The sequence below is a fragment of the Erithacus rubecula genome, assembly GCF_903797595.1.
Source record: "Erithacus rubecula genome assembly, chromosome: 2".
NCBI classification, from domain to species: Eukaryota; Metazoa; Chordata; class Aves; order Passeriformes; family Muscicapidae; genus Erithacus; species Erithacus rubecula.
In genome coordinates, this window is record NC_136685.1 from 51,572,813 (window position 1) to 51,598,311 (window position 25,499).

At 37.3% G+C, this 25,499-nt stretch overlaps 1 protein-coding gene across 4 annotated transcripts in view; it reads right to left on the reverse strand.

Annotated features, from left to right (window-relative positions):
- PTPRK (protein tyrosine phosphatase receptor type K) overlaps window positions 1–25,499 on the reverse strand; it is a 374,772-nt gene that overhangs the window by 286,279 nt on the left and 62,994 nt on the right. For all 4 annotated transcript variants that reach the window (XM_079332191.1, XM_079332189.1, XM_079332188.1 and 1 more), the window contains exon 2: window positions 5,724–5,846. In XM_079332191.1, the coding sequence (XP_079188317.1) occupies window positions 5,724–5,846 (123 nt within the window). The remainder of the gene's footprint in view (window positions 1–5,723; window positions 5,847–25,499) is intronic.

Here is a 25,499-nt window from a genome sequence, read left to right on the forward strand (position 1 = left end):
GACTAATATACTTGGTTCACCTGTCTATTAAAATAAAGAGATCCAGAAAGAGACCCTGTTTGAACTTCACCTTGCTGTAGCACAAAACAGCAAGCTGCCACATCATGTGTGGAGCAGAAGCACTGTGGAAGAGGTCAGTAACTCAGTAACCCAGGGCATGGTGAGTGTTGTCCTGCTGCTGAGCTCTCAATCCTTTCCATGCCTCGAGAAATACACTTTTTTTTCAGTAGACACTGCTTCACGGTTAGCATTCATCTGACTATACCCTTACACATCCACACAATTTAAATTTATTCATGGAGTGGCAAATTCATTTTTATAGGAGAAAAATTCAGGTTTAAGTGAAGTAAAAGGCCAGAAGTCTCATCTATATGACATTTACATTACAGCTTTCCTTCCTCAGCTACATCCATATGAAATCTATATTAAAACACAAATTTCATGACCTTTTGTCTCTCCTCTCTCAGTTATACATTTCATAAACACTTAGATTGGTCCTGTGCTGAAATTCATTTTGGGTCATGCAGGTGACACAAAAGTTATTTCCTTTCTGTACAAGGCAGAACTCCAATAGAGCACAACTGACCTTTCAGATCACAACAAATACTCAACACTATTTGTACAGGAACATTTAAGTTTCACACAAATCTAAGGATGTAATTTTCATATTTCTATCAGGCACCCTAGGGGTTTACACAAGCCCTGTACCCACTCAAGCCACAAGCTAATGTGCACAAGTTTAGCAAATCTTTTTGCTAAACACATGCCCAAGTGAACTAAGTGGGTTAAACTGATCCCAAGCTGCATAGTTTTTCTTTATTTCCAATCCACACAAGTACACTACCACATGCATATCAAACAACCAGGAGAAGGCAGAAACACGAGAATGCCTCTGGATATGACAGGATGTGGTCATGAGCAGTCAGACATTCTACCAAAAAAACATAAAAAAATAAATTACCATGAAAATACAGCCTAAGATTTCTTTTGTCAATACATTTCCTCCTCCTTCTCCAATACCTTTCACCGTATATGTTCTCCATTCTGAAATAGCTGTGTAGGCTTCCCCCAAAATACCAGCCTAAACTAGAATATGTTAATGTTTTAATTACCAGATTGTTTTGTTTCATTTTCTTTTTTGCAGAGTAGTGAATTTAGATTTATTTGTCAGTGGGGCAGCATAAAAGGCTATATACAATTTCTCTAAAGTAAAAAATTATTTCTGCAATATTGTTCATTGCAACAAAGAAAGTTGGCATTTGCAAAACTCTGTAATAATAAGGAACACCTTTAAAGATTTTTTAGACTATTTCTTCCGTTTTTCTTCAGTAATGCTAGATGACAAGTGCAACTAAGACTTCCTCCACTGCTGTTAATTTAGTTTTCTCAGATTTCTATAAAATAAATTTTAAAAAATTAGCACACATCCAATCCAGGCACATTATCCATCTGAGAGATCAGAAATAAGATTTCCACTTCAGCACACCACTGTTGTCCACTACAATTTTGACATCCTTCAAAATGCATTTGTAACCAGGAGGGTAATAGCTCTTACACAAAAAAAAAAAAAAAAAAACCAACAAAAAACCACAAACAAAAAACCAAAAAAATAAACTTCATTAAGTGGCTCCCATCACACAGCCCATTACAAGCTTTTAATAGGCAAAGCAAACAGGGTAAATAAACTATCTTCGCTATTTAGGGGTAAAACCATCAGTAAATGTATTTCTAATATAGATAAAATCCCCCTTTGCACATCTACAGTAGTATAATAAAGTAAGTATTATTTACTCCATCTTCTGCAAAATTAAGTTGTCCTCACACAATTAATAATCCCCTAAAATAACTGGAAAATGTCCATAGACCAAATTGGATTTCAGCTTAAGAGTATTCTCCAATTTGTATCTCATAGCATAATGTACATAAATTATACACATGAAACCACAATACATGCTTTAAAGGCTTTGCTCGAACATCTAGAAGATGTTTTTCCTTTAGATGGACCAAGACCATAAGGTAAATATTTGGACTTCATTTTTTGTCACCATGTCTACAAAAATACAACACTTGTTTACCAGCTCTGCTTCCCACAAAATGCAAGTGTACAGTTGCAGAACCATTTCCATGTACAAAACATTTCAGTAGTCTTGAGCTATTTGATTTAGAATGATGGTCCAGAGAAAAGTCAGTATTTTATTTAAGAGGCATAAAAAAAAAACTGAAGGTTTTTGGGAGGAGGCCCTTAGTACTCAGCTTTGCACACTTCCTGTACATAAGACCAACATGTTTAAAAGAGAAGTCACATGCAAGTCCTAAAAAAGGAAGAGCTGTATTTCCCCATGTTCCATAAAAAACCCAGCCCTGTTTTAGCCCATAGCAGATCATGGAAGCCTTCAAGGAGCCCACATATAGTAAGACAAGATTGACAGGGCAAAACCAGAGACTCCTTGAGAATATTACTACTAAAGAGTGTTTCTAGTTGAGAACATTCCTATGGGCCAAACAGCTGGAAAGTAGGAGAGCAGTCAGGGCACAGATCAGCATTTTTTTGTCACATCATCTTGCCCAGGCAACAATTGTAAATGGCTACACTCAAAAAATCAGCAGATCTTTAGCTTGATTTAGCACAGTCACTTTTATGTTCTCTCAGAAGGTTAATATTGGAAATTAAGCGTTTTCCCAGGTTTTAAAAAGCAATCCAAAGATTTTATCATGTACGCTGCAGTTTAGACAACTTACAAGTTGGTATTTAAATCTGTACTCAAAACCTACTTTAGGTGTTCACTTTATTTTGGAATTAATCATTATGTACTGCACTTATTTTTCTCATAACAGAAGATAAGAGGCTTTTGCCTCTGCTCACAACTTGAGAAATACAATGTAGGTCAATCAAAAAAAATAAAAATCTGAAGTTGCATTAATTTCTTCAGATTTTTAATTACAGGTAATTGCATTACCAATATAATTTACTATTGCTACACAGGTATAACACGTGCCATTAGGAGAAGTTTTCATATTTTCATAGCACTCTGAAGCACATGCCATTAGGTCTGAAATTTCCTGTGATTCATCATAATTCTCCAAAGAACAACATTGATTTAAACTACCACCTCCCCTTCAATCAAAAGTAAAGCATTTTCACTTGTCATAACATTAGTAATAGCCAGATTTTTCCCCTTTTATTATTTTTTTTTCTTTTTTCCTCATGTCCTATTCTCTTGCACTCTTTATTTTGGGGAGTTTTGTTGTTTGGGGTTTGTTTTAATAAGTCTGACGGTACTGAAGATTGTCATTCAAAAATTAAGTATAATCCTCTATAATAGCAATGATTCTCTGTGAATGTGGTTAGAAAGTTAGAGCTCTGAAAGCTGCACACTCAACTGTAAAGGTACTATATCTTATTATTACCACAGTGGTAAAACAGGCCTCCTCCTGAGACAAATCTATACCTGGAGCCCCCATTTATTTTATTGCATTCCAAAGAGATGTAAAGGACAAGGGCTCCAAACACTACAAAAGATGAGTCCATGTAGAGGAGGTGTTGATCAGAGGTTTGTGCCTAGCTGAAGGATTATAGCACGTGAGAGAACAGGTGGAAAGAAAACAGTCCCTACTCCAGGACTTCAGTTTCTTTGCTGCTTAGTTTTTCTGGGAACTCCTTCCCTTCTCTGCTGTCTGTCACCCACAGAACTGGAAAAGTGGCCCCTAAGAGATTCCTAGGTTCTTCTACAGATTATACAACACAGCATTTTTCAAAGGGGAAATTAGTCTAATTTGATCTATTCTTTCATTACCACATCTTACTCTACTTGGGTAACTTATTCATGAGCAGTAGAATGCTCTCATACCTACACAGTTTCAACTGCAATCAGGGTCACCAATGTTAAAACACTGCACAGCAGATAATTCACACATTTATTTCCCTTCTGCTTTTGCTTGAACCTCTTGCTGTTCCATTTCCTGCAGATCCACCAGAAGAATTCAGCACTCATTCTAGAATCATCTTACCTTTTTAGACTTAATTTAAAATCATGCTATTTCAAACACAAATGAACTTGAATATATAGCTATGGCATACAACTTCAGAATCCAAAGATCCTGAACTTCTTAAGAGGAAGCTCATCAAATCAGATTTGAGGCTTAGTTTTAGTTCACATCTCAGTCACCAAACATGAAGTTTGATAGAAGAAGTCTAGCACTCTAACCAAGGGAAGAAAAAAATAGTAACTAGAGCTTTCTCTTGGACCATCTCCAAAAATTCCTTTATTCTGATATATTTCATTGAGCAACCACTATTTCACATACAGATTAAAAATAAAAGAAAACAAAAAAACAACTTCCTCTGAAAGGATCTATGTGCTACACTCTGAGAAAAATGAGTCTATAGCAGAACTGAACAGAAATCCCATGCTAGTGAGCACTGTGTCATTTAACTCTGAAAACTGCCTAAGGATGAGAGGCATGTTATTTGCGATAAACAAGAAGCTATCTTGTCATTTGGATTAATTCAAAATACAACTCCTCAAATTTCTCTTCTTCCTATACAAGATGGGCCAAAGGTCTGAGAACATAAATATTTTTCCCAAAATGGTATTTCAATCACAATTAAGATAGTTCCAACCTTTAGTTCCTATTCAGTTTATATTTTTCAGAATATACATGTTTTTTATAATTTCAGCCTTACTAGGGGACATATCGTTCTGACCTTTTTTAATATAAGACCATCACAAATGTTGACTTTACAGGCTTTAAATTTATTCTTCCTTATGCAAAACCAAAGCACCAAGAAGTCCATTAAATAAAGTGTAGGTCTTGTTTAATTAACTTATTTTGCAAGTTACAGGGCATGGTAACACCTACTCGTTATCAGTGACTCCAAAGCAGGGGGAACCCAGCTAGGTAGCAGTTAAGAAGTAAAATTATATAGTTCAACCACCATTAATAATTTGCAATAGTGCACAAAAAGCAGGGGAAGAAATGATGCAGAGGTGAGGTTACTTCTGTGTGGCAACATTTCCCACTTCTTCCCCACACATACCTCACTTCACAAAACCTCTTCGATACAAATAAAATAGCCATGACCTTTTTTCCTCCTCTGCATGATTAATTACTTAATGTATTATTAATTGGAAAATGTAGCTGAATTTCAAATGCTTTCATTCTCTCAGCATATCATGCTGTCTGGGAAGTGCCGATTAAGCTGTTCATCAAAGGTGAGCAGGCAAGGTCATGTAGGCTGTGCCTCTTCAGTTATTCATTACCTGTCCTAAATAGTAATTAACAACAGCAATATTTCCATAAATCAAAGCTTTTCTGATTACCTTCAGATGATAGGAGGTTGGGGGGAGGGGAAAGAAGGAATCGGTGTATGTGGTTTTTGCATGTATCCCTATTTTTACCATTTCTTTTAGTGGCTACCTGAATAATTGAATCAATACATTGGCTGTCATATAAAACACAGAATTTGACTTCAAATGAACAGAAATTCCACACAAAATAGAGAGGAAATTATGGCTTCCTTTCTCCCTTCCCTATGCCTCACCCCAGCTTTAAAGGGGTATTTGGTCTAAGAAAGCTTCTCAGTTACCAAGACTGTTGTATTTATTATTTTTGCTTCTTTTTATTACCCCATTATCAAGGTTAAAGCAGGGATCTCAGACCATGGCCTTGAGCCTCTGAGTTTATAAAGAAACTTATCCTTCAGTGTCTGTGAGGTTTCTCACCTTGAGGCATTTCAGGTGGCAGATAGTGAGGCTCTTGAGCGCTGACATGGACCCAGTCAAAATCATCATACAGGTCTTGGTGGTAGTCACAGGGCCCAGGACCATCATCAAACGTGCATCCTCCTGGAGAAGAAACAACTTATTAGTTTATTTAGAAGCAGAAATCTTCCAAGAGTCAAGCAGAGGGGTTTCTCTGAAGCCCACCACAACTGCAGTACCCACACAGCCTTGTACTGCGGTTCACAGGCTTGCGTTTACAAAGCTAAAACCTGGAAACAGCTCACCCATCAGTGGTCCCCTCTCTTTGGTAAAAACATCACTACTCCACACAACCAATTATCCCCAAGAGCACCTTCTGTCAGAGCAAATCATAGCCTGAAGTCACCAATTGAAGTGAAACCTATCTTAGAGTCTGTGTGACAAAAAGCTACATGCTATCTAAACCACATGGGAAACTGGAAATAGACCAAGCTCAAAGATGAAAATCAAGAACTCTGATGCACTGAAAGCATCAGCAGTCCAGACACTTATAACAAGGGTATATACTGGGCCCGAAACAGTCAGAAAAACTAATTTAAATTACTTAGAAATTAAATAATCGCTGCAGAATGAATTGGTTGATCTTGATTTACTAAATCAGTCTAGCATAACACAGCAAGGCATTTTTTCAGGGTCACACAAACAACAGATATGAAAACATTATAACAAAAGTTGTGAGAAGTGACAAAGAGGAATGGAAGGAATGTAAATGATGGGAGGAAAAAGAGAAAGAAAAAGACAGAATTCCCATGTAGCACAGTAATGTCTGCCCTGTCTCATGCACTAAGTTTTTTATTCCATTCTTAACTCAAGGCTATTAAGTAGGCTGGGGAAAAGAAAGCATGACAATCACAGAAAAAGATCAAGGTTTGAGAAGAAAGAAACAGAGGAATCACAAGATCCTGGTCAAAGAAAAAGCACAGTATAAAGGCAAGAAAATACAGATGTTATGCATACAATTCTGCAGCAGCTGTTATCTCTATGCATGGCACACAGCCCTAGAGCTTGCTCCTCCTACCCAAAAACAAAAGGCAACAGCAGGAGAGATTGAAAGAGAAAGCACAGTGCATTCATTATTATTTAGGCCGCATTTTTTTAATCCAGAAAAGTTATATAAGAACCCAAGAATTAGACTACAGGCAAGTTTTGAAAGTCAGGGGAGATTCCTAGCATCCTCTTATCCCTGTCTTCAGTAATTAGGGCACATCAATCCAAATAACAATGCTCATCACAACAAAAGTTTCTTTTGCTAAGACACTGTTAGAATAACAGTGGTATTTGTATTGACTTTCTTGTCTGTCTTTTTAAATACAGAATATAGAACAAGTACTGCAAGAACAAACAAAAACACCTTATTACAATAGATTCCAGTGCTGCACTGGGATGAGTCACCATCACAGCAAAAACAGCCAACACCCTTCCAGGCCTGCCAGGGTCTCACCAGCTCACACTGCACTCAGGAGGGAAATGGGCTGGAGGTGGAAAAGGGGAGATTGAGGACCATCAAGAGCTACAGTCTGTGCTCATTCCTGCCCACCGTACAAGACATACACGGCGTGGAACTCAGGCCAGAGAAAAAGGAAAGGAAGAGTGTGCATGTATATCACCAAACTGAGAATGAAGATGCTTTTAACCCACTCAAAACAGCTATTCAAGTATCACACAACAGACAGAATTTGCACAGAGTTCATATCTAGGGAAGAGAAAGTTCCTTTTACCAAGTTTCATAAGCAAATTTACACTGTCTCACCCCAAGAAATCTTGTTGCATCTTCAGTTAAGAATAACTCGAATAGTTCCCAAAAATCTGCAAAAGTATTTGTCATTTTGAATGAATGACAAAATGAAATTTTAGATAATACTACATCACAAAAACCCATTGCTGGGCACAGACCCAGGCACTCCCAGAAGTACCTGTTAGCCAATATTTCAGCTGGCAAGGATAACACCAAGACAGAAAAATAACACTAAAGAAAAATTTGTTCTAAACCCTTGTATCACAAACCCTTAAAACTTGTTATGCATCTCTGTATTAACAACACTTGCTCAAACATCACCCTGTGACAACAAAAGCAGTGCATCAACATCAGCAATAAAAACACCACAACATTTTATTCCCTGTACTAAGTTGGTTACTACATAAGTGCCTCTGCCAAAGACTGTAAGGCACGAGAGAAATATTTGTGTATCAGAGAGATATTTATACTTTTCAAAGTCCCAACTCCAGTGCCCTCTGCTACCAGTGAGAGACTTTTCTAATTAACATCTATTACGATAATGCCAAAAAAAGTTAGAACATAAATCTTGCATTTTGATTTAACTTACATTACAATTCTACGATCACTCTATATCAAAAAATGTACATTTCCTTCAACATTGTACTGACAAATGAATAGCAGTTTCCCTTAAAGGGAAGTTATCAGTCTGCTGTCCCAGCACCAAAATGACACATGGCTTTGAAGCACATGCCTGCAGGGCACCCATTACCCTTTTTAATGGCTTAAGTGCCCTCAGTATATAAATTTAAACTACCAATGAATCTTTTAGACTCATTTGGAAGATGAATGTCCTTAATTGCTTGTCTTTGTACCCACTATTAATTTCAGTTATCAGAGCTCTGATTAGCAATAACAACATGCCTGTTAATACACAGCAAGCAATCCCAAACTCCTTGTGTGCACATCATAGCTGCACCCACAGAACAAGCAAGTGTGCATTTACCATATGCACATGAGCAAAGTTTATCAGGACAGATTGTCAACCCATGAACAAAATCAACCCTGTAACAACTGCTTGAACCAATGGCTTCCTCTAATGGAGCACAGTCTTCTTACCAACATAGGGAGATATCTCAAGGCAAGTAAACAACCAACACAAGGCAACATCACAACCAATGCTGTAAGGATTATCTAGTACAACTCAAGACAGGCCAAGCATTTCAAACCACCTGCAGACTACTCCTTAAGACTTAGAACATGAGTAAATTCAGATCTCTCCTTCTCTGTATTAACAGCCAATTGCCTGTATGCTATTTCTATAACTCCAGGCAGTAAGAGACAAACCTGGTGCAACATGCTGTGTGGAAAACACAAGGAGAAGAGGTGGTGGTGTGTGAAACCGGCAGTGATATATTTTTTTCCCAGACATTTGGTCACAATTGTATACATTTTAAATGAAATCTTAAACCATACAAACCTAAAATGACATCTGACAGAAGTACACAGTAGGTCAGGACTTACTAGCACCCTAATTTAGCTACTGGGCCACTGTCCACAATTAATGTAATAGCATTGCTCAGGGAAGGTAGTGGATCAGTTGATGAGCACTCACTACCTTTCAAAGAAGTTCAGCAGCTAAACTCAAGTTCATATTTTTTTGCCTAACATTTTGACAACAGTCTGCTAATATGCTACAAATGACAACTCAGAAATCTCCTATTAAGTCATTTGTAATTTTCCCCAAAATTCAATAAAATAGTAGTTCACTATCAACCACTGTCCCATTATCTATCACCATGACATTCCTTTAGCTACCACTGATGTATAACTTCTTTTATTTTCTTCAATACCACCCCCCCAATGGAATTTGTCCATACCTACCAATACACACATCCTGTCAGAGTGATTTGTACACCTCTGTTCGACCTCTGAGCTGGAAGCACAGTGCTGACATTCAAATGATTTTGGATCTTAAAGTACCTAAATCCACATTTACCTTAGATTTCTATTATCATGCTTCAAGAAAAAAAAAAAAAAATTAAAGTGGCAGCAGTGATTAAGAATAATACATCAGACTGGTCTGACCTCAGCAACCTGAAGAGACTGGTATGCAAGGCAGTCAGTAGCATCTCCATTCAAACAACACTGCCAACACAGCCCAGAAGAGCTGGATGTGACAGCATAAACCAGAGCCATGAACTGCCACACCTGCAGTGGTGGCAGCAGCCATCAAGTCACCCTCAACAATCAAAGACAAATAAAAAAACGGGCATTCCATCAGAAACAAACCTCACCAACAGCTAGAATAGAAAACTAAGAAGACAATTTTAAGTGTCATGATTATTCCATCAAACTACTAATTGCATTTTGGATCAATCAAATTTGTTCAATTGCTTGTGAAGTATTTGGGAAACATTTGCATTTCATGGAAACCAAGCAAAACAGTTCATTGTATCCATTATCTTTTCTCATAAGCTTCACTAGGTTATCAACTTCAGCTTAAACAGACCGAGAACTCACACACTCCCCTTCAACGTCCTTCTAAAAGATAAGTGATAAATCATATAAGTCTCAGAAAATTTCCTGCCTACATGTCCATTTTCATTTATGAAAGATAAAGAATCTTAAATGTTCATTATAAAAAGAAAGATTAATATCCCACACTGAACTCTCAGAAAATAAATTAAAGCTCTGCTTAATAACAAGGTCATCAAGATTAACCTAAATTTAATCTCAAAATCAATCATAAAAATCCCCAAAATTAAGCAAAATTTAACAAAGATTTAATAAATACTTAATCATATAGTCAAGATCTATACTTCACCTATATGGGGGATTGACTGTGGCTGGACACTGACCACCAAAGCTGCTCTATCAATCCCATCCTCAGTGGAGAGGAATATTTTGAAAGTCACCTTTGGGTGACTCAGCAATTACCATCATGGACAATCCACACTCAATTCATTACCAATCAAATCCAAGCAGAGTAATGAAAAACAATATCAAATCCTAAAAAAAAAAAAAACCAAAAACATTTTCTCACACAGAAAATTTTTTTTCTTTAAATCTCTTATCCCAGAGGCACAACCACTGTCTCTGACAGGATCTGTCAGGGTTATTCTTGGAGCCTGGCATTGGCTCTATCAGACAGAGGGGAAGCTTCTGGCAGTTTTTCACAGAAGCCACACCTGTAACCCCCTTCAGCCACCAAAACTTTGCCACAAAATCCCAAAATACCTATAAAAACTATTCTGGACTATTTATTTATTTACATTTAAAGATAAATAACTTTTTTTTTTTAATTATAATGATAAATCCTTAGCAGCAACACTTGGTACTGACATTGCCGTATGATTTTGATTTATTCTCTTTTACAACAACCCAGGAAAGAGGAGCTAAACAGATCTTTTCTCCACCAGGTTAACATATAAATAAGCTTAAGACTAGAAGCAGAACATATCAATAACTGCCACTGACAAATGGATGCCCATTTCAAATTTATTGTAAGCTCCCATCTCCCAGCAAAAAGTTCTCACTGCACTCCCTTGAGAATATGTCATTTCTATGGTTTAGAACAGAAACATTCCATTGAACATTATTGAACAACATTAAATTAAATTAAATTTAAGATACTCGTAACACTTATTATGAATAGCATTATAGGGACGGTGCACTGGAGATATGCTAACTTGTAGATAAAAGAGACTATTCCCTAATAGCATGCAAAAAGTCTGGATGCCCGTTTTAATATTTAGATTTTAGAAATGCTCTTCATTACTTAGTTTTATAACCTAACATGACAAAGGATTTTTTTCAGCCTCAGAATGGCATGTGTAGAAAAATGTTTGAAAGCATCCAACTTTACAGTTTAGTACTGAGATGTGTTTTTGCATGTGACTACTGCTGGTGTCATGCAAAACACAAAATACACTACTAATAACTTAATATATTGATATCATGCTCCTCCATTTTAAGAAGCTGGTTGAAAGCCTGGAGACTCATCCACTAGGAAAAGGCAGATTACCAACACAAAACGAAATAAAAAAAAACAAACCAAGAGAAGAGTTGTACTAGAGGCACACAAAGTTCTGTCAGTACAACTTCTGTGCACAGGGGTCAGTTACCAATGGTTTCTTTTGGGACTTCCATGAACGAACGTGTCGCATCAGGGAGGAAATTCTCTTTTCTCATTCAGTTCGAATGACTACTTGGAACAATCTGCTCCTTTTATTCAAGAGCATGCTTTTATTTTTCTCCACCACATGCTGTAAAAGCATAATGAATAGCTCTAAATCTATCAAAGTAGATTGCTCCATGGCAAGAGCCCAGTAAAAAATTATGTTGATCTGTGATGTCAGGTAAAAGTTCTGTGATTTTTTGTCTTCTCACACTGAATGGAGAATTCAAAGGTTGAAGATAAAGGTGCTATAGTGGGTATCTTTTCAGTCATATACATCCAGGTACAAGTTCTGCTTTTAAAAATCACCCACCTACCACATTAATTTACCTGTTTATATTGCAGTACACCTTGAAGCACAGGATGTTTTCATTTCTAAAGGCACCACATTATTCCTATTATGAGCATTTTAGCACACCTTGACTGCAGAGCATTCAGACACTTAAGACTATACTAAGAATTTATGTTAGTGCATTTTGAGAATAAATTTTAATGACTTATGTAAAAATGCTTGTGTTAAGTATTACCTACGGAAACATAACACTAAAACAACCTTAATTAACCTATGCCATCAAAAAAGGCAGTAGATCAGAGGCACTATTTAGTGTCAAAAAAATAACCATGAAAAGAGCTGCACTTAAGGAGAATTACAGATTCTCCACTACAGGGAGAAATCATAGTAAATACTAAGAATATTTATCTTCCTTAGAGTGGTATCTTATTTTGCAGTACTAAAATTCATTACACAAAACAACTGATTTCAGGTAATAGCAATAAAAACAACTAAACTTGACTACCTGCAAATGATTATTTTAAGTTTTTCTAGACTTGTTCTAAATATCAGGAAGTTTTAATCACCTTTAGCTTAGGAACTTCAAGTCTCAAAAATGCAAACACCAACAGCAAAATAGGAAAAATGGCAAATTATTCCTAAAGTAACATTGCTACATTTTAGTAGTGGAGCTTTTGTTGGTGTTGTTACAATAGTCAAAGAATCTAATCTCTACAAATGTAAATTTTTCTAACAAGGAAATGGACAAATCTCTCCTATATTAGTACTTGCTATAAATCATTGTGAAATCAAAACCAAGCCCACCCTCCAAAAGCCATTAAGTAGTAAAAGAAGAGTAGGGGACAAAATGCTAAACAGCCCACGATCAAGTCTGATCTATGCATATTCCTTTTCATTTTCAGTTTTCCATATTCCTTATTAATAAATAGTTAACTTAATAATAGATAGTTTTAGAAAGGAAAGATAGGAACTGGATAATTATTAAGTGCAAGTTATGGAGAACATGTGACAGGTGGACATCCTTTCCTGCACTCTTCAGGGTAAGATATCACTATTAATGCCAGCTTTTATCCTAACCTCAAATATTGGAAGAGCATGAAGATTCACAATTAGGTGTGGTCTACCTGACCATGTCATTTATTAGGTTTCTCTCTCTCACTCTCTATACCCAGCCTGGAAATGGCTTGGGCATTTCCAATTTCAAACATCTTCTCACTCACTGCAAAGAGGAACCTTTTCCATACTTTACCAGCAATGAACATGATGGAAAAATGAAAGAGATGAAGGGGAGAAGAAAGCAGTCTCTACTATGCTATCTTTCAGTTTCCAAACTAAGCAGAACATAATCTGAACAAAATTGTCTTTAAATTTGCTTTTGTTCTCCAGGTAAAAGGATTTCTTCTTTACTGAAGAGGTGACAACAGGTTGCTGTGAGAAGTCACAATTGCTTAATGTCTTTTTACATCATTCCTTACATGGGCAAGGCAGCAGAGAGCAAACAACCCTACATATGCAGATCACTCTAGAGAACTAAAGTCACCAAAACAATTTCCATTTCAGTTCACAAGATATTTCTGAAACCATGAGAAGAATTAACAGTTTTATGAAACGATATATATAGTCATCAATACCTAAGCTAAAACATCCACAGAACAAAGATATTTCATATTTCAGCTCATAGGCTGCAAGCTTCAGTATTCCTGCAACTTCTGACCAATTGCAATGGTGACAAGTTATACCACTCAAATAAAAATTGGAATATAGAAGGATGGAATTATGTTCTTGAAATTGATAAATATTTTCATAACTTTACCAATAGTAAAAGGCCAGCAAACAACTTCTTGGACATCAAGAAAATAATTGAGAGTTCAAAGAATAAATTATTCACTTTTATTTTTTAAATTGATATGTGGTCTTAGAATGCTGCTTCTGAAAACAACACCTTTACCAATAGCACTGCTACTTCTTGTCTAAAAAAAAAAAATAAAAAAAAAATCTAGTGTAGATATCACAATCTCAGGCATCTCTTCTAAACATTCTCACAATATGCTGTTAAAAGGCAATGGATAAGAGCATGATTAAATTCAGGAGGAGTGCTAAATGAAGACAGCCCTACAAACAGTACATTAAATCACAAAATTTTCTACATTGAGTGCTAAGTTATTTTGTAACTTACTCTCCAAGGGAAAAAAAAATAAAGCTGAAACAAAGACTTGGAAGAAATGAGTTCACAGCTCAACTTCTATCCCTACTGATCATGACATCAAGTCAACCACAAAAATAGGCCTAAAAACTACACATCACCAAACACACTGAGTTGGAAGGGACCCATCAGAATCATTGAGCCCAATCCCTGGCCCTGCACAGCACCATGCCCAGAAGTGACACCATGGGTCTGAGCATTGTCCAAAGGCTTCCTGAACTCTGTCAGGTTGGTGCTGTGAACACTTCCCTGGGTATTCTGTTCAAGTGCCCAACCACCCTCTAAGGGAAGAAACTTTTTCTAATATCTAACCTCCCCAGACACAGCTTCAGGCCATTCCCTCGGGTCCTGTCACTATCAAGAGATCAGTGCTTGCTGCTCCTCTTCCCCTCATGGGCATGTTGAAGACCACAATGAAGTCTCCCCTCAGCCTCCTGTTCTCCAGGCTGAGCAGACCAAGTGACCTCAAGTGCTCCCCATATGGCTTCCCCTCAAGGCCCTTCACCATCTTTGTTGCCCTCCTTTGGATGTTCTCTAACAATTCAATCTCTTTTTTTATATTGTGGTACCCAGACCTGGCCCCAGCACTGGAGATGAGGCTGCCCCAGAGCAGAGCAGGGCAGTCCCCTCCCTTGCCTGGCTGTGATGCTGTGCCTGATGCTCCTCAGGACGATTTTGGCCATTCTGGCTGCCAGGGCACCGCTGAGTCACATTCAACCTTCTGCCAGCCAGGACGCCCAGGTCCCTTTTCCATGGCACTGCTTTTTAGGATCTCATCCCACACTATTGCAACTTCAACAGTTTAGCCATAAAATAGCATCAGAGAAGACAGTACAAGTTGTTTAAAGTTTTTTCTAGAACCCATCTCTTTTGCTATCAGTTATTAAAACTTCATTCAACAGACAAGAGCAAAAGCTTCCAGCTAGACAATAGGAGCAACTATTCAACAAAACAAAAAAGTCTCTTGAAAAACAGCAAAATCAAGTTACCACAGCATCAGTTCAGAAGCCAGACATATGAGTAAATGAGAGAAGAGTACATAAGTTATACAGACTGAAGTTTAAAAGGAGCTCAAGGGACAGACAGGGTACAGAGCTCAAAATGAATGTGGACAACATGAAAGCTTAGGACTTCCTAAGGGGAGGTGAACATAAGACTGCATCTAAAATAATAAATGGTCATGCAAAAAGGAAGATCAAATTAAATGTGAGGAAATGGAAGAGCTCTGATGTTGAAAATGACAGAAGCTGTTACAAAAGGTCATTTCTGAACTCTCAGAAGGAGGTAAGTCCAAGAAGGTGGAGAGATGACGGAAGAGTTCGGTCATTGCATAAATCTGGAGTCTCATGAGGATGACACGACCCTCTCAGAAGAGATCTTTTGAGAAACATCAAGAGAATTAAGCTATCAGTGAATCACAGAACTTGGGCACATCAATAGAAGGGGCAATGGGCAGCACTGAGTTTAAAATATACCTTCACACACAGGCACTGGCAGACTAAAATCCAAATCCTTTTGTATCAGAGCTTCAGATACTGCTCTAATTTCTTATTTTGTAATAAGAAAAGTGGTATGTATAAAATATGAGGCATATTTTTCCATGGAATCCAGCAAGATGCAAGGAAGGTTGGAACAAAGAAGTGTAACTGCATTTTGAAAGCAGTCAAGTTATTATACCCACAGGAAACAGCCAAGCTTCCAAATGTAGTGAAAGACCCAATGAGATACAGACCAACAAATAAATTCAAGATTTAATGGGCCCCAATCTACAAAATCAGAGGACAGTTGAGTGTGGAAAGGACTACTGAAGGCCATCTGCTCAAGCAGAACCATCTAGAGGCAGTCACCTAAGACCTTGTCCAGAAAATATCCCCAAGGATGGAGATTGCACAATTTCCCTGAGCAATCGATGGCAGTGTACAGTAATCCACACAGTTAAAAGAAAAAAACAACAAAAAAAAACCAAAACAAACCTCAAACAAAACAAACAGACAAAGAACAACAAAAAGACCTCATGAGCGTTTATAAGTGTTTCCTGGTGCTCAGTAGGACTCTCCCTGTTTGGAAGACAGCATCCACCATCTCACAGATGTCTCAGCAGTATTGCTGATGTCCCTCACAGATCTGGAAATAGCTTCAAGTATATGCTGTTCCATCACCTTCCCAGAATCAAGGTTAAACGGAGCAGCCTATACTTTCCTGTGTTTTCCTTGCATAATCTCCTATTAAATTGATGTTTTATCTTAAACTTTTCTCAGCAATGCCTCATGCTTTCCCTGGCATCAAATTGGAGCACTGAACTTCCTTACTGGCTTTGTCACCTTTTATTCAATCACAAAAGCAAGTATAACATTGTCTTCTGAAAAGTTATGCTTAAAGATGGACTAAAGTATCACAGAATATCTAAGATGAAAACCAAAATTTTATGCAAACTTGTCATAATAAACAAGCTGAGAACAGCAGACACAAATAAATGGAGATTTGTCTTTTATCTTCTGTCTTATACCTTTCCTCTTTAGACTTATAAATCTGGGTCTTCCTTTACAGGTGCCCAACAGAATAAAATAAATGTCAAATGGATGATTCATTTCTCACACTACTCTTTGTATTAATTGTTACTTCATTCTTCAGCAAAGTAAGATTTATCAAAATACCTCCTAATTGTAAGGAAAATATTTTAGGTATATTACATTGGGAGAGAGTAACCTGACAGCTAACTCTTTCTTCCTTTATATTTTGCAGCCACCACATTCTGTTGAACTGATTTAAAATATAAATTGTGCATGTAAGCAAATAATGTCTCCTCTTATCAGATTTGGTCCTTAGTAAGACCTCTGATGAACAAACAGCACAAATCATCACACCATTTTGGACAAAACTTACTGATACACTATCAAACTTAGCTTTACTTGTGCAATTAAAAAAACTCTCAATGGAGAACTTGCAATACATGCATAAACTTCTAGCAAGAAATCACTATTTTAGGGTAGAAATATTTAAAATTAGAATAGTAGAAACACAATTTATTTTATGGCTTCCCAGGGTATTGAGATCAAGGACTTGAAACATGGATTTTTTCTGCAAATCTGCACTTGAGTTTCAATAAAACTAACTAATACAAGAATACTTAACTGTATTATAGTATTTTTCTAGTAGATACTGGTGGTATTTAATCTCCCCGTTCTTAAATGGAGAAGCATTCTCACTGGGTTGGCTTTTTAAAATAGTGTAAGCCTCAAAGTTAGATAAAACCTACTTTAGACTGTTGAATGAAGTCATAGCTTTTGTAGTCAATCATCTGTCCATGTCCTGAAGGCACACTGCCCAAAGCACAGCAAGGAGAACAGAGAAACTCTATTCTGACAATCTTACCACTTCAGCACAAAAGTGAAAACACATCCATTCATGTTACACATTGCACAAAGTGAAGTGCAAGAAAAACTATGGCTAAAAATTGTCCTGGTGGACACTGACAGACACTGCCAGCACTAGTCAAAGCATAAATTTTCCACTTAGTCTTTAGATTTTAAGGCTAAATTAAATACTTTCAGGAAAACATCAAGTTGATGCTATATAATAGCTGTAAGGTAATTCAGGAGTTAAAATGGAGAAAAATTAGAAAAGAATACTGAACATTTCTTTACAAAATTATAAGCTACATCCAGTATTCTTGTGTGGTTCTAGTTTTCCATCTCTTAAGGGTTATAATAGAAATAATAAAGGCTTAGAGATTATTTGAAAGCAAAAAAAGGAAAAGAAATCTCACACTTCACTATTGGACTAACTACTCTTTTTTTCAACTTAGAAAAGGCATTTACATATTCAACTAGAACTTCTACAAGTATTACATGCCCATGTTTTCACAATATCTTTTCAGTTATCCTTTGGCAGTATATTCACAAAGGTGTATATGACAAAGCATTCATTTTTTTGGTATGCCATTACCTAAAACAGCGTGCAATTTTCTAGAGAAAGGAAAGAGAACCTGCAGCAGGATAAGCTGCTTAAAAGTATAATTTTAGAAATACCTACTATATCTCATCTGAGAATAAAATCTCATAGAAGGTAAAAATATTTAAGGAGTTTCACATTTGGGGTTTGTTTTGTTATTTTAAAGCCAGAGGGACAATGTGTGTTTTAATGCTTGCATCGCTTGCCAACATATTTTAAATTTTTAAAATATCATTTAAAAATTGAATTATTTTAAAATAAATAATAAATATTTTTCAAATAACATAAAAATTGAAATAAAAATACTAGGTTTTCCACAAAAGCTGCGTTCTTCTGTTTCTTAATTTTTCTTTATTATAACATAAAGAAAGCTCAAAATTGGCTTTGTACTACCAAGTTATCATTTAAAGGTTAAAATACATTCAGAAGAAAATACTTCATAGAGACAAAACCCAAGAAAAGTATAAAAAATTTTAATGCAATATAAAAATCAATATTTAATAGCCTACACATAATCTATTGCAATGATTGAGGCAACAAGCATAATAAAAATTTTGCTGATTTTGAAATGAAACACTTTAGTACAAGAGGAATATAAGCCATTTGCAATAAAACAGCCTCAAAGTATGACCAAAAGTTTCCTTCCTCATTTTTTGCCATATCACAATCTGCCCCAAAAGAGTATGAGACAGTGGAAAAACGGGGATGTTTTGTTCATACCACAATTTGTTAAGGAAAAAAGAAGTGACAGGTACTGAAAGTTGTGAACGACTGTTTTAAGTTCAAGTACAAATCCACACCACCCAAAGCATGGTGAGGGGTTCTATCCCCTCCTTGCATACACTTTGAAGAAACAAAGACAGACCCCAGATTTTCTGGTTTTCATCTCATCTCTGAGTGTCCTCATCTACAAATGCATTTGCAAACCCTTTTCCTGTGGGGTTGATTCCATCATACCCCTGATCTAAGGTGGTCTCCTTCTGGCTGAGCTGAACCTCAGCCTGCCTTTCTGACAATTAGAGAGAAGAGCAGCACAAGTTACAGCCACCCTTTTACTCTTTCACTCCACACTCCATCACAGGTCAGCACTTCTCCTCTCAAGTATTACAGGTACCATCATTCAACATTGACATATTCCTTCAAGCCTCTCCATGCATCCTTCACTCCTGCTATACTCCATTTTTGAAGAATAACAAAAAAGCTTCTCTGAGATACACTCTCTTCCAGCTTTCATCTCCCCATAACCCAATCACTTTGGCATCTCTTCTCTGCCCTGACAAATTAGTCTTCTCCCACACTTATCTATTCACAGCACTGCTGAAAAGACACTTTTTAAAGCCCATCACTTTGGCTGCATTCCACTTTCACTTTCTCGTTCTCCATTTTCAAAGAACAAACTTTATTTTTGTTACCTTCCACTGTTTATCCCCACTTAGAGAAAGCCAGCCAATTCAACCCAACAAAACTCATGGTAGCAACTGGCAGAAATCTATTGCTCTGCTGCTCTTGGATTTGCTGTCCTCTGATTTAGACAGTTAAAACAACACAGAGGATTAGAGGGGAAGAGGAGATAAATAAGCACCAAAAAAAAAAAAAAAAAAAATTACAAGACTCCATTGCTAGAATAAGAAATAAGGCAGATCTGTTCAGAGGGAAATGAGAAAGCATGGAGGCTTAGGCAAGCAAACCCCTTGGTTGGCTATGTTTCCTCCTTTTTGCTGCCCATAGGTATCCAATGTGAGGAAGGGGAAATCTTACTATACTACTCATCTAAGTTGCCAGCAACATCTGTTTAAGAGTCAGAATGGTCAACCTGACAAAGGCACAGACATTGTGGGTAGGTAACAATATGCAAATTTTCAGAGTTTTTAAGATATTTTAGTTACAGCTGTCCTGATACCATCTCTGAAGCTGAGAATGAAGTGCAAATGCAGCTCAAAGCTGAGGGCCAGACTAAGAGGCCAATAGTAGTATTCTGCAGTCTTGCATCTCATACCACCTACAGAGCAAGGAGAATTGAAAATTACTGACTTGGCCAGCACATCCTTTACTATCCAAAGAAAAGAGAGAGAAGAGACATTGTCAGCACCTTCTCCATAGTGACTAGCAACCCATACACCATGACACCTTTTTCTTGTTCTTTATACAGACCAGTTATATGGAAAACATTCCTCGTCTTCTAGCCCAAATTAGTATCAGCTAGAGCTAATTTGGTAGACACCAACATATCATTTCAGCTGCAAACTCTTAGAGACAGCCTTCATTTTTGTGATCCAGGAAGGGAGATATGCTGCAGGGATTAGGTGAAATTTGGGGCATATCAACACCATTTTGATCCCATTACCTCAACATCTTCCTTGCCCATAAGCCCTCTCATTGAGGTGAACTATCACCTTCTGGTGACAGAAACAATCACCTTCAAATTGGGTTAAATCACAGAATGGATCAGATTGGAAGGGACCTCAGTGGATCATCTGGTCCAACCTCCCTGCTCATGCAGGGTCACCCTAGAGCACATTACTCAGAATGCTGTCCAGAAGGTTCTTGCATATCTCCTGAGAAGGGGAACCCACAACCTCTCTGGGCACCCTGTCCCAGTGCATGGTCACCTACACAGTAAGGAAGTTCATCTTCATTTTCAGGTGGAACTTCCTGTGAATCAGTTTCTGACATTGGTTGTATTGCCCAGCTGAGAGCAGTACTATGGAGAAAAGCCTGATTCCATTCACTTAACACTCTCCCTTGATCTAACAACAACAACAAAAAAATTGAAAATCAACGTCAGGGACACCCATATCAGGTATATAAATATGAGTTACATTTTGTAGAACTAAATCACCACTCAGAATTTGCTGCAAGATTCTCTAATAGACCATCTCCGACTAGTCAACATGGCAGGGCTAACTTTTAGCACTGACTGTGTTCTGAGGTCCTAAATTTGACACACCATTTTGCAGACTCATAGCAGAAAATGGTGATGACTGATGCCATTTAAAAGGCACACCAAGACAGTCCAACAAACCTATCCAGAATAATCCCTAGGTGATCTGTTCCTACTCTGCAACACCAGCACCTGCTTTTGGTCTCTGCAAGAACATCTCAACAGAACAGACCATAAAAGTGGGTATGAGGACCAACACTCCACATTTTCAAAGGTCTAAGTCGTGTTACCCTTCAATCTATACAGTAGTTATTTACGCTGATGACTTCTGTGTGGATAACTATTGCTAGTATGTTTTTTAATCCTGAAGGAAGCAGAAATTGCAAACTGGCAGTTACAGCGTGCTCTTATTGCAACTGGCATATTTTCCATCTCCAGTAATGCTATTGCAATTCACTAGCAGAGCATTCCCAAAAAAGAGCTCTAACAAAACAATCCACATCTGTTCTCTTTCAGCAACACTCTCAGTAGGTCTCTGACTTACTATGGCCACCTGATAAAATTGGATGCGGCACCCTCCCTCCAAGGCCAAAAATCACACTAATAGCCTACACAGCACCAATATTGAATCTACCCTGGGATCCCTCAGTCTTTGGACATCTGCTCTTCAGTGCTGCTACTCCACAGCCTGAAAATCCTATATCAGCCTGGGCCCACCTACCTTACATGTAGCTGTCATGCAACTCCACGCTGTTCTGAGTGTCATTTCAGACTACAGATGGTATCCCTACCCCAGCTGCCACTGCTGAGTCACACTGCTCTGCCATTTGCTCGCTCTCAATACGCATTTGCTAAAACAGTCACAAAGACTGAAAGCTCATCTGACTTATTGTACCCAGATCTGTTTTGGTAACAATATCACATTTTTTTCCTTACTGCCAGCTTTGCCACGTCACAGTTTGTCAGTGGCAACTCACTGGAAAAGGATAAGAAACCACACAGAAATGAGGTTTTATTCAGCCTCACTACTTCAGGATGGTTCCAAAGCATCTGTGTGCTGGCCAGAGGCCCTTGGTGCACACAGGCAGCCTGGGACCCAGCTGCACTACAGCTGAGTGCAGCACAGCTGCATCCAGATATGGTGAGCAACAAACTCATAGAGCACAGGCTTTAACCCAGAGCAGCCACAGGCTAATGCAAGAAATATCCTTACCAAAAACTGCTGTTGCTTGGTTTTTGCACACACATCAACAGCAGCAGTAATGAAAGTTGATTACCAAAAATATTTTGCTACCTCCCTTCTAATCCATCTACTTCAACCCACTCAATGCAACTACATTCAATCCATAAATTAGAGAATTAGAAAATATTAAAGAGCTAAAGTGTTAGAAATAAATTAATTTTTAGATAACAGTCAACACAACGAGAAGGAGACTGACTGTCAAAAAATTTCATTCCTTCAGCATTCAGTTACAAAAAGGAATGAAGGTACAAATCCATTTTCAAATTTTATACAGAAAATGTTAGGCAAGATAAGTGTTCTCAAATATTATTCAAGACAAGTGACTACCCACCCCATGATAGTTTTGCAATTAATGCTTCTAAACACAGTGGAAGAGAGAATTTTCACTAACTCTGAATCAATTAGCAAACAAAAACCATGGAAAGATGGGATTCCACCTAATCCTCAAATCTCCTTTGCCAGGATAGGAATAGCACTATCAGGATAGTGTGGATTTTAAGAGAAGGAACTTTCACCATACTGATGAAGCAAGGCCATTTCCTCAGCTCACCCCATCATACTTAAATCTGTACATTATACAGAGGAGATATAGAAGAATTTTTGAGCCCTACACCATCAAAACCAATTATACTTGTTTAGAAACTGTGAAAGACAATTAGAAGTAGTGAGATGGCAGCAGACAAAAAGAACTAAAGATTTTTTTCCTTAGCCAGATTTTTATATGGATGCTACTCTAAAGAGGGTTGTCTTTTTTTGCTGCCAGGAACAAGTGGACATATTCATTCTTTGATACAGTAACTTAATTCTTTGCTGCTTTTAGGTCTTGCAAATCAGAAATTCACAACTTTAATTTCAGAAAGTAAGCAGAGGAGGATCTACTTTGAATTAGTTTTAAATTATACAGCCATAAATGAATTAAGTTTATTCAATCAACATTTTCAGGTCACCTTTAAACCTCCTGCTACCAATTCATATGCTAGACTAATTGCTTCAGCTTCATCTTTCCTCTGAAGAGGTAAATCAAGAAAATTAAATGCTCTTACATTTCTAGAAGATGCAAATAGCAGTGCTTTAATCTGCAAGCAACTAGCTGACAGAACATAGGCAGTTTTGAATACACTGGATGTACAAATATACTAGTTGGTCTATGGGTGGGGGCAGTGAACATTGCTGCTGATGTAAAGAATTTGAGAAAAAGTGTCAGTTCAAGAAGAGAAAGAAGATGAGGAGCAGCACTGGAGTGACACGGTTCTACCCTAGGACATAACCCTGCTGAGGAGTCCTCTCATCAGCTGTGCCTGAAATATGTATAATCAATGTGAAGTAAGCCTTAGCTGCTACTCAGGATTAAATATAGTAGGAACACGTAAGTGCAGATTGATGCTAAAATTACAAGAACTTTTTAACACAGATATTTGAGTTGAGATGTTATACATACAGGGGCTATTTACACACATGCTAATGCTTCTAACACATCAGCCTTCTTCAACTCAGGCTGTCAAAAATAGAAGGGAATGGGTAGGAGGAGAGGTGCTCCTCTTTATCAGCAGCCTCTTAATTTAAATGGATAAGGTGAAAGGAAAAAAAAGTATTACAATGTGAAAGAGAAGGATAACAGTGAATAAGCATTAGATGTTATACTCGCTTTTTTCCAAGAAAAAAAAAATTGATATCAAATTATTTTTATCTAAGTAATCAATACAAATCAAACAGAATGAATACCTGGGAAAAAAAAAAATCAATAAAAGTATTTCTACTTGGAATCACTGCTGTTAATTACTTCACCACAAATTATCACAATAAATGTCAAACTCCCAATTAAACAAGCATGTCAGTCAGTGCTTACAGATACCAATTACAAAAGTAACAAGTCAAGTTTAGGCCTACTTATTTATAAAAGGAATACTCTAGGTACTCTTCTGCAGGAAAAAAATAATGTTTTCTATATCCCCCTCATATAAGCAGGGATCAAACAGTAGTAAAATTTCTGCATTTCTATTTTTAATTAAAGATGTAATATTAAAATGAACAAAAATATACTTACAGCTAACATTCTTATTAAAATGGAGTTTACCCAGAGGCACTGGCAATAAGACACTTGTGCTCAGTCTCACTCCCCTTGCACTGACAGAGGGCTGATGATCACAGGCAGCTACTGCTTTGGTTCAATTAGAGCATTACTCAGTGTAGCTTCACTGTAAAAGGCTTGGAGATTTTCACCTACCCTATTTAAAATACTCTGTTCTAATTATTTCTACTCCATTTCATTTTTGTGAGAACCAAATCCTGTAAAAACTAAAACAGTTTCAGCCTCAGTTAAGAACTACCTGTACCGCATATTCTTCAACAATATAACATCATGCCTAAAAAAATCTGAAGTTATTCTTACAGATCAATTTATTTTCAAATTATCTCTGTAGAGATTAGTAGCTAGTATCTGCTTTCTGAGGAATCTCTAAAGACAGGGTAGATTGACAATTCCTGAACAATCAGCTTTGTTTCAGTTCATCTTGAAGCCTACGATACACATCCTGAGGTTTGATGGCAAACTACTGCAACAGCTCCTTGCTGGGCCACTGCTGTTCCTAATTAGCTTTTCTGAAGTGTCAGAACACGAAACGTCCAGAGATGATGGTCACAACTATGCTTTTGGCTATGCACCAGTCACTCATTATAGGTTCACAACTTGCTGACTGAGAAAAGAGCAGCAGAGCTCTTTAAATTGACAGCAAAGAAAACAGGACTGATTTTTTTGTGGTTGTTGAAACTTCCATTAAACTACACAAAATTTATTTATATATTCTAGATGCTTAGGATGCTTCATTATTGTGTCACAAGTACAAAAGTTTCCTGGAAGAAAGTGAGAGAAAATGAAGCTCCTACTACATACAGGAGCTTTGATAGAACCACCTACTTGACCACCCACTCTCCTAGTTAGTAAGTGAAAGTAACTGAATGGTCATTAAATTAGTCCAACTCAATTTACTCTACATTTAGCACTTCCTTCTTGCTTACTAAGCAGAGGGAGGAAAGCAAAAATTTGGAAGGGAATTATGCTGCAGGGAGGAAGAACTACTTTCTATCAAGGTTCCATAATTTTTCTTCCATAATGCATGAGCTGACAGGGGACCAATTGCTTTGATAGTGTACAAATCTCTCTCACAGATTTCTCATCAGTCTGACTTTTCTTCCAAAAGTAGCACTTGTGATTGTCTTCCACCTTATCTGTCTGCATATTAAAAATTGCAATTTTATTTCTATAATTCATCTTAA